Below are 10,356 nucleotides of genomic sequence, written 5' to 3' on the forward strand. Positions count from 1 at the left end.
AAGGCGTGGTGAAGCGATCAAATCGAATCGTCCGTCAGCACGCGGTGTTCTTCTGGAAAAGACCGAAACGACATGTGACGTCAGTCGTTCAGCCCGCGAGCGGTGGGATTGGGGGGGGGGGGGGGGGGTTTCACATGGTTTGTTTGTTTCAGAACCACACCCATATACACACATTTCACATGTAAACCATTTGTCCGCCCCCTGTCGATATTTATCGACTAAGTTCCTTGTTAATGTATTATTACCCGCTATTACGAGCTAGTCGTGTGACAGAGAGTTTTCTTGCACACGAGACTGTAGATGTTTCACGACGGCTTTAGCCGGAGTGAAACAGCAGCAGTCGAGTGTGCAAGAAAACTCTCTGTCACACGACTAGCTCGTAATGGCGATTATGTCTCACAGCTTCAACAGAGGAGAGAACAAACACGTTTCGCGTACTCACGCTTGATAAACCTAAACACAGGAGCAGCCATTGTGGAGAGATCTACTTTTTGACGAAAGTGACCGAACAACTATAAATGACGTCTCGGAATATGTGAATGACGTCACAGTCATCGTCACAGTCTGTATCTTTTGAAGCATCGCAATCTTCATGACGTCTTTCTGTGTCTGCATCCGCGAAATGTTTGTTCTTTCCGGGATCTTTGTCATCTATGTTCACAACTCTGTCCTTATAGTGTCAGACTAACAGGCCTCCTGAGCGAGCCACTTTCCAAGGGCAGCTAAATTCGCGTATGGAAACAGTACTGTCGTCTGGGATGCCGTTTTCAGTATTCTGAGCGTTGAAGAATTTGTAAAGAGAAGAAACGATAATAGCAGGAGAAATAAAAGTCGTGTGTGTATTTTGGGGTTTTTTTGGGGACGATTTCGAGTTTGAATCCGTTCTTGCACATGCTCCAAAGCGCGTAACATACAATCTTGCACACGTTTGCTTTAGTAGTGGCAAAGAAGGAAAGCGTGTGACATAAACATATATCATTGACTTCGTTTGTGATGAATTATGAAGAATGAGAAAGAGGAATGTGATACTATTTATTCCTAAACTTATCACATAGTTTTTTTGTATATGTTGGCTCTCCGTTTCTCTTTCTGTGTTCCTTTTCTGCCTGACTGACTGCCTGCCTATCTATACTGTTCAAAAAAAGAAACGCATAGTTGCTACTTGCCAAATTTGTTTTATTTTTCAAAAAAAATTAACAGAAAATCCAATATTTAGATTATTTGTTTGAAATTTGGTATGGACACAGTTGAATGCACACACAGTTCATTTGCATCTTCAAATCAATCAGTCAATCAATACGATTGGGTGCCGAGGCTGTCAAGTCAGTAGGGGGTGTGACTGCCTTGAGCAGCAACAACTGCCCGGCACCTTCTGGGCATGGACTGGATCAGATGCCGGATATCTTGCTGTGGGATGGTGTCCCACTCCTCCTGAAGTGCCTGCAATAGATCGCGGTGATTTGCCGGCGCTTCTTCTCGCCTGCGCACACGTCTGTCCAATTCATCCCAGAGGTGTTCTATCGGGTTCATGTCTGGCGACATGGATGGCCAGGGAAGCACCTGGACATGGTGGTCGGTGAGGAACTGGGTGGTGAGTCGTGCTGTGTGCGGGCGAGCGTTGTCCTGCTGGAATATGGCATCCTGGTCAGCCAGAAGAGGAAGAGCGTGTGGGCGCAGAATTTCCTCCACGTATCGCTGGGCAGTTATGCGCCCTTGGACGTGCACCAGGGTGCTCCTTCCAGCGGTATTGATCGCCCCCCACACCATGACGCCTCCACCACCATGAACGGGTGCCTCATCCACACAGTTGGGCGCGTAACGTTCGTTTACTCTCGGTAGACCCTCCTCCGACCATCATGTCGCTGGAGCAGGAAGTAGGACTCGTCGCTGAACCACACGTGTCTCCAGTGATTCCGGACGGTCCAGCGAAGGTGCTGGTTGCCCCACTGCACTCGGTTCTGGCGATGGCGGCGGGTGAGGACAGCTCCTCTGTGAGGTCTGCGAGCTCTCAAACCAGCTTCATGCAGGCGGTTCCGCACGGTCTGGTCCGATAATCGGTGTGGTCCGGGGAGAGCCTGGACAGAAGATGAGGCCGACAGGAAACGATTCCGGAGGTGGCGGAGCCGTATGAAGCGGTCGTGAGCAGCAGTTGTCGCCCTTGGTCTTCCCGCTCGTGGCAAGTCAGCAACGGAGCCAGTGGCTTGAAACCTGACCCACAGTCTACTAATGGTGCTCTGGGACACGTGGAAGTGCCTGGCGATTGCACTTTGACTTTGGCCTGCTTGTAAACGACCCAATGCAATTTGGCGGTCTTCTCTGCTCAATCGGGCCATCTTTCGTCGTTGAATTGTCGTCTGATTTCTTTGTGGCAAACAATCCGCTTTTATGGGTTTTGGAAGACATGGTGAGAGCTCAATATTCCCCGAGTTTCACGAGATTACACTCAAGCATGACGAGTGGTCATGCCAAATGAGCAATTTTGACATTGTAGCCACTGATAACGCATGCGTCACGTGCAGAGCTCACTTGTGGCAATGGACGAAAGGTCGACGACCAGATAAACATTTTCTGCAGTTTGGTGGATATCCTTGTAGCCATATAACTAAATTAACCAAATATTACAAGCTATGCGTTTCTTTTTTTGAACAGTATAATTTCTCGCTATTGCCTTGTTGTTTTTCTGTCGGTCGTTTCGTCTGTCCATTAACCTATATGTCTCCAACTGTCCGTCTCGCTCTTGCTCGCTCTAACATCCAAAAGTCTGTCTGCTGGAATTAACACGACGTATTTGTTCTAAAACAAAGCGTTCAATTTCAGTTTATTATCCTGATGTCCGTACTGGTTATCGTGCAAGCAGCCGTCGGTGGACTTTTCCTTGCCAAGAACTCCGCGGTAATATATATTTCATTGGCGTTTGTGTAGGTGTGGGTGTGTGTGTTTGTGTGTGTGTGTGTGTTTATGTGTGTGTGTTAGTGTGTGTGTGTATGTGTGTGTGTGTGTGTGTGTGTGTGTGTGTGTGTGTGTGTGTGTGTGTGTTTGTGTGTTAGTGTGTGTGTGTGTGTGTGTGTGTGTGTTTGTGTGTGTGTGTGTGTGTTAGTGTGTGTGTGTGTGTGTTAGTGTGTGTGTGTGTGTGTGTGTGTGTGTTTGTGTGTGTGTGTGTGTGTGTGTGTGTGTGTGTTAGTGTGTGTTGGTGTTAGTGTGTGTGTGTGTGTGTGTGTGTGTGTGTGTGTGTGTTTGTGCGTGCGTGCGAGCGTTTTGAGGACAGTTTTGTGATGATGTTTGTGTCTCATCTTTTCAATTATACAATTATGTGTTAATGAAACAAGGACTTCCTGAGACTTTCTGTCGAAAGGAGGAACAATATAAGTTACTCAACATCTCTGTGTTTCACACGTCCACAAAGAATTGATTAAATGTATGTTACACCTCAACGTCCTTTGTAACACACATATAAAGGCCCGGACAGGTCTCTCGCGATTAACATGAACATGTTTTGACAAATAATCTAACATCTGCATTAAACATTCTGGAAATGTACACATTACCAAGAAATCTGAAGCATTTTAACGAATTTACTAGAACCTCTTTTCCTGTGTTGTAATATCATCCGAAACAGCATTCAAAATTCAGAAAACGAACGCATATCCAAGAATAGATTTTTTATTTTTTTTTAGAAAATCGTTCATCCCTCAGTGAAACTAATGTTTCAGGAAATCTGTAAATGTCCAGGTTTTGTGAATTTACTGTAACGTACACGAACGACGGTAACCCAAACCAGGTGAGAAAAATATACAACTATACAGTGAACAACATGTGTCTACTATGATAATATATTCTGTGTTTTTGCTTTGCAGCTTCACAGCACCATCAAAGAGAAAGTGGGTGATAAGGTCAAGGACGATTATGACGAAACAGGAAATGACGTCTTTTCCTTTGCCATCAACATGCTCAACTACTTGGTACGCTAACGCACGCGCGCTGTGTGTGTGTGTGTGTGTGTGTGTGTGTGTGTGTGTGTGTGTGTGTGTGTGTGTGTGTGTGTGTGTGTGTGTGTGTGTGTGCGTGTGTGTGTGTGTGCGTGTGTTAGTGTGTGCGTGTGCGTGTTTGTGTGTGTGTATGTGGTGCATACGTACGTAAATACGTGAGTGCGTTTGCGCACTCATGTTTGTGTTTATGCTCTAGCTATCATATTTTGTTTGCAGCTGAAGTGCTGCGCAATCAACGGAAGAACTGACTTCAAAGGCGGCATACCTGCGCTGAGCTGTTGCAAGAGAGAGGTCATTACAACTGACCAGAACAAGTGCTTGGCTCGCCAATCGCCCTATGCTGACTTTTACCAACAGGTACTGTAAGGCCTATTGACGATTTCGTTCAATTTTTTCATGGTCAGCATTACTGTATATGATGCGTATACTGTTGTGGGTTCTGGGTGGGATTTGTTTGTTTCCAGCCGACCACGAAGGGCCATATCAGGGCGGTGCTGCTTTGACATATAACGTGCGCCACACACAAGACAGAAGTCGCAGCACAGGCTTCATGTCTCACCCAGTCACATTATTCTGACACCGGACCAACCAGTCCTAGCACTAACCCCATAATGCCAGACGCCAGGCGGAGCAGCCACTAGATTGCCAATTTGAAAGTCTTAGGTATGACCCTGCCGGGGTTCGAACCCACGACCTCCCGATCACGGGGCTGACGCCTTACCACTAGGCCAACCGTGCCTGTTTCTTGGTGGGAGCCATCCGAAATCTTGGATTAGTTGAAATCACGAACAAACCTCAATAGACAATTTTCGGAAATAACTCCGTCAGGTTTGTATGGGTTGTGTAAGAGTGAACACCCCTGCTTTTTCTCTGACACATAAAAGCACACGTTCTCCTGTCCACGTGTTTTCGACACACCCCTCGCTTGTGATTGGCCCCTCTAATGTTTGACCCAAGTAAGAACCAAGGGTATCCACTCTATCACAATCCAAACAAACCCGACAGAGTTATTTTCGGAATGTGTCTGTTTCAACTTATCCGACTACGTGGCTGGTTACCACCCGGTTAGTAACGTCCTCGTGAACATAAACCCTGGTAGCTCAGTCAGTAGAGCATTAGACTTGTAATCCTCGGATGACAGGTTCGAATCCAGGCCGGGACGTACACGGGGGGAGCGACCTAGAAATGGGACGATAGATGAAATGTTGACGATGTGTGCGAATCCCGGCCGCGCCTGGTGGGTTAAGGGTGGAGATTTTTCCGATCTCCAAGGTCAACTTATGCGCAGACCTGCTAATGCCTTATTCCTCTTTCTGTATACCTGCAAGCAAAAGACCAAGTGCGCACGGAAAAGATCCTGTAATCAGATTTCGATGGGTTATAGAAACACGAAAATACCAAGCATGCATCCCCCCGTAAACGGCGAATGGCTGCCTGAATGGTGGGGTAAAACGGTCACGTGGTATTGATGCTGGTGACCATGGTGATGAAAAGATGAAGGAGAAGGAGGAGGAGAAGCGCGAAGAGAAAGAGGAGAGGGATGATCATACTGTACTATCGTCAACGATAACAACGCCATGGACGAGGATCACGCATGACAATAAACACCGTTAGCTACCTCTCGAATTTTAAAGAGTAAAATAGGTTCTTTCAGATGTAAAGGGCACGTCACTGTTCTTTGTATCCCAATGTAATGGTATATTAATGAGATACGACATAGACTAAGCAAATCAAGAGGTCGATCACTTCTTGCCCCTCTCTTCAAAAGTGAAATATCTGACGTCACAAGCAAAAGAAAGGTCGAGAAGACGTCTCAGTATGAGTAATGGCGTCACGTAAACGGTCTGTCTCTTCTTATGTGTGTCTCCCTCAGAAACGACAAACTATGTCGAGAAAGAATTTTGTCTCGGTGACTTAGTGACATTAGCAGTTGAAAATTACTTGTAAGGTTACCGCTAGGTTGTGCATGTATCGGTGTCATATGTTTTTAAATGTCGACATATGATTTACTTTCCAGGGTTGTTACGACAAACTGAAGGACAAGGTTCTGGAACAACTGACCGTGGCGGCCGTCATCTTAGCTTTGGTTCTTCTCCTTCAGGTACATACAGACGAACCGACGGACGGACGGACGGACGGACGGACGGACGGACGGACGGACGGACGGACGGACGGACGGACGGACGGACGGACGGACGGACGGACGGACGGACGGACGGACGGACGGACGGACCGACCGACCGACCGACCGACCGACCGACCGACGGACGGACGGACGGACAGACCGACGGACGGACGGACGAACAGACGGACGGACGGAGGGACGGAGGGACAGACGGCCGCGCAGACAGACACATACACAGACTTGCTTACAGACAGATGAATAGGCTGGAATATTTAGACTGCCGAAAAAAGGGAGAAGACTAAACGACAGACAGAAATGCATGCACTCTAGTATATGAGTGTCGGTGTATGTGCGTGTGTGAGCAACGTTCGTCCGTGCATGCGTGGGTAAGTGTGTGCATGAGTGTGCGCGCATTCGTGTGTGTATATTCATTCGCGTGTGTGTATGTGTGTATGTGTATGTGTATGTGTGTGTGTGTGCGTGTGTGTGTGTGCGTGCGTGTGTGCGTGCGTGCGTGTGTGTGTGTGTGTGTGTGTGTGTGTGCGTGCGTGCGTGCGAGCGTAAGTGTAAGCGTGTTAATGTGCGGGTGCATGTGTGTGCGTGTCTATAATTATGTGTGCAACCGTCCGCTTTTTCATGTTTTTATCATTAATTTATTTCTCAACTTTTTTGTCAGGTGGTGGAGATCGTTATCGCCCTATTTGTTGTGAAAGAAGCAAGCTCCATCGGACCAATCTGAGCCAATGACGCAAGGGAGGGAACAAGCAACATAAAAGCTTTCTTTATTTTTTGCTTATCTCCCTTCGTGTGTGTGTGTGTGTGTGTGTGTGTTAGTGCGTGTATGTTTGTGTTTGTATGCGTGCGAGCGTGTGTTTATACATGCGTAAGTCAAGTTAAAACTGGGCACTGATTTGTTGAAGTACTATTGAACATGAAGTTCTTCTCCAGCGAACGATTGTGTAAATAAACAACATATTCTGTGCTGGGTTTTACACGGAGTAAGTACATAAGTTTGTTTGTCTATCTCACTGCCTGTCTCCCTGTCTATCTGACTGTTTGGTTCCTCCCTCCTTTCTCCACCCCTCTCTCTGTCTCTCTCTCTCTCTCTCTCTCTCTCTCTGTCTCTCTCTCTCTCTCTCTCTCTCTCTCTCTGTGTCTCTCTCTCTCTCTCTCTGTCTCTCTCTCTCTCTCTCTCTTAACATTTATAAACTACAATGTTTCATATGTTTAATTATGTAAGTATGTAGTAGTAGTTATTATTCTAGGGCCATGAGCCCTAGTACTACGCTGGCGTTGGCTCACATGTATGTATAGCTGAAAGCTTATGGGTGTCGGCAGGCGTTTGCGCATGCGCTTATGTCGTCATCAGTTTGTGTACACAGAAAGTTGTGACATCCGTCACCCTATGGGAGGCGTGAAGGCAACATTGTTGTTCATCTGTAGAAAGTTGTGAAATCCGTCACCCTATGGGAGGGGTGAAGGCAAAATTGGTCATCACTGAGTTTGTGTAACACAGGAAGTTGTGAATTACAAAATTGTTCAACAAAAACATCAGAGATCGAATTGTGCAGGGTCAACCGCAACAAACTCAAACCGAGCCATGCATACTTACCTGTATTTGAGTGACTTATATACCAACATTTTTATTTCTTATTTTCAGCACAGGTGTAGGAAAAATCATGAACCAAAATGTTATTTATTTTCTAATTTAACATTTTTTTTTACAAATGTGACCATGTTCTTTTAAACAAACAGTGACATTAAACATTGTTATGTTAAAAAAAAGAAAAAAGAAAAAAAGCTTTTGCGCACAAATCAGAAAATACATTGTACATTTTACTAAACCGTGAGTTTCTGTGGCAAAGCCCGACCGAGGAAATTGCACTGGTTTTATTTTTAGATCAGTGGGAAATTTTCAAGAACAGACGCTTGCATTACGCGGACTACTACTTTTGGAGTGCCGCGGTGGTGAAGCCACAGAAATCGGTCATTGGCCGTGGCGCCGAGCAGTGCGCGCGGGGACCGGGACGGATCTTTTCTTTTGTTGGGAATTCCCGAACCGTCTCGGTGCAGCGCACTGATCTAAACTGAATAGTGGATTATTTTTAGATCAGTGCATGCTACAGGAGTACGGGAGACAACTCCAACTGACTAAATTTGTCGTCTGCTTTTGTTTTAGATACGAGACGAAGCACTGACTTATGCCGCTAAAAAAAACCTGAAATCAGCATTAGATCAAACCGATCAACTTTTATCCAAATCATGCAGTTTGTAATCAAAGTAAGAGCTCTGAAGTTGTTCATGTTGATTTCTTTTTTGTGGTTTCTTTGAAAGTGAAACTAAACAAATACAACATTATACGCACACTGTGTTGAAGTATTTACTATATTATGTGTGTGTTCTACAGCGCCCGCGCGTGGGTGTGTGTGTGTGTGTGTGTTCGTGTGGGCGCATGACTTTGGGGTTCACATGGTTTGTTTGTTTGTTTGTTTCAGACCCACACCCATATACACACATTTCACATTTAAACCATTTGTCGGCCCCCTGTCGATATTTATCGACTAAGTTCCTTTGTGTTGCATTGTTGTGCAAGATGACTGAGTGTGTGCAAGAAACCACTTTGACCATTCACCTAAAAATTACATGAAGGAACGTCTGGGAACCTGCTGATTTGAATCAGCAAATTTTCTTTATCATTATGTCTACTTACATCGGAGTACAACATTCGGATTAAGCAAAGCAAAGCCCACGACCAGCTGAGTGTCTCGCGACTGGGGTGGGCTGTGATTGACCGTTGACCTCACCCCGGCATTGAAACAACAGAAGTGGAGGGGGTTATGACAAAGCAACTCTCCCGCTGAGAGGGACAGTTAGACACCGACACTTGGTACCTTTTTGTATCAGTGAACGAGCGCGGGCAGCCTCTACTGGAAGCGCTCTGGAGATAATGATAGGGTTCACTTTGTCGAGTCTTCATATCGAACCATTATTCTTGCGTGCTCCGCCGCTGGTGTTATGCAATATGTCTAGGTTTCACAAGAATTCCTTGTTTTGGTCACCGACACACTGAACATTTCTGTACGCGAAGAACTGTCACCATTGCATTTATTTTGCTCTTTTTCTCATTTTGTTCATGTTGTTTGAACACCGTGTTAACTATTTACAGGAACTTCGTAACTTGTTACTAAAACTAAAAGTTCCGCAGCAGAATCGTCACTGCATATGACATTTTGTTATTTCTTGCAATGTTTTTAATTGTTACTCGTTCTTCTCACTCTCTTCGTGTTGTTTTTACACTTTGCAAATAGTTGTGTTTGTGTGTGCTGTAAGTTCCTCACGAAACACATTTTCCGTCACTCTGCATTTGACATAATTTTAAAAATGTCGGGTCTTCTTTGTTTGAATTCTTCGCACTCTGTTCATATACATGTTACTCTGTATGTCTTCTTTGCAATAAAATGGGTATCTTTTACTCAAAGTTTCTCAACAGGGAGATCTTGCAGTGCATGTAACATTTCGTACTTTCGTACAGTATTCTTTGTTAGCTCATTTGTGGTCTTTTGCTCAAAGTTCTTCAACAGGGAGATCCAGCCCCATTGCATTTGACAATTTTCAATCTTTATTCGTCTGTTTATTTTTTGTTCGACTAATAACTTCATTGTTCGTCATTGCAAAACGTTGGGTGATCTTTTACTGCCTGCAGTGATGACCATATCACCAAGAAAATTACATGGTAATTTGCATCAAGATTGCAGTATATTTCAGCCGGCCAATGATTGACAGTGCACTGCATCAGATCTGCTCTCATTGCTTTACTTATCATTGCAAGGCTCAGAACAATTCATGGGAGCAGTGAGCTGTTTTATGCTATGACATAACTGAACCCAAGTGACCTGGATACCATTTTATTTTAAGGAACATCGCTTTGATGGTTTTATGTTATGTGCAGATTGCTCATTGTCATAATACATTAGTTGGGTGGCTGCTTCATCCGAGTCACCTTGTGTTACATGTTACTGTGATTATGTGTGGATTGGTGCTTCCTCCTTTTTAGTCACTTTTCTTCCACTGATGATACCGTGATTGAAGTTGCCTTGCTGCTCCCACCTTTGATTCCCGTTTCAGTCGTTCATTTTTCTTTATATGAGTGGATTGGGGTAATTCAAATGACATAGTATACATTAATCAACATTAGACAATCAATGCCTTCAATACAGCAATTGCAGGCAGGATCAGGACATTTCC

The 10,356-nt window shown here is 45.0% G+C and overlaps 1 protein-coding gene across 1 annotated transcript; it reads left to right on the plus strand.

Moving 5' to 3' along the window:
- Positions 1 to 2,817: 2,817 nt before the first annotated feature.
- LOC138955956 (leukocyte surface antigen CD53-like) lies at positions 2,818 to 7,252 on the plus strand (the record flags this gene model as incomplete). Its single annotated transcript, XM_070327449.1, is given in 5 exon segments — positions 2,818 to 2,892; positions 3,855 to 3,959; positions 4,203 to 4,343; positions 6,004 to 6,087; positions 6,788 to 7,252. Coding segments are annotated over 5 exon segments (468 nt in total), but the record flags the coding sequence as incomplete, so codon positions are not given.
- Between the last annotated feature and the right edge of the window lie 3,104 nt (positions 7,253 to 10,356).

The sequence above is a fragment of the Littorina saxatilis genome, unplaced genomic scaffold (assembly GCF_037325665.1).
Source record: "Littorina saxatilis isolate snail1 unplaced genomic scaffold, US_GU_Lsax_2.0 scaffold_1890, whole genome shotgun sequence".
NCBI lineage: Eukaryota > Metazoa > Mollusca > Gastropoda > Littorinimorpha > Littorinidae > Littorina > Littorina saxatilis.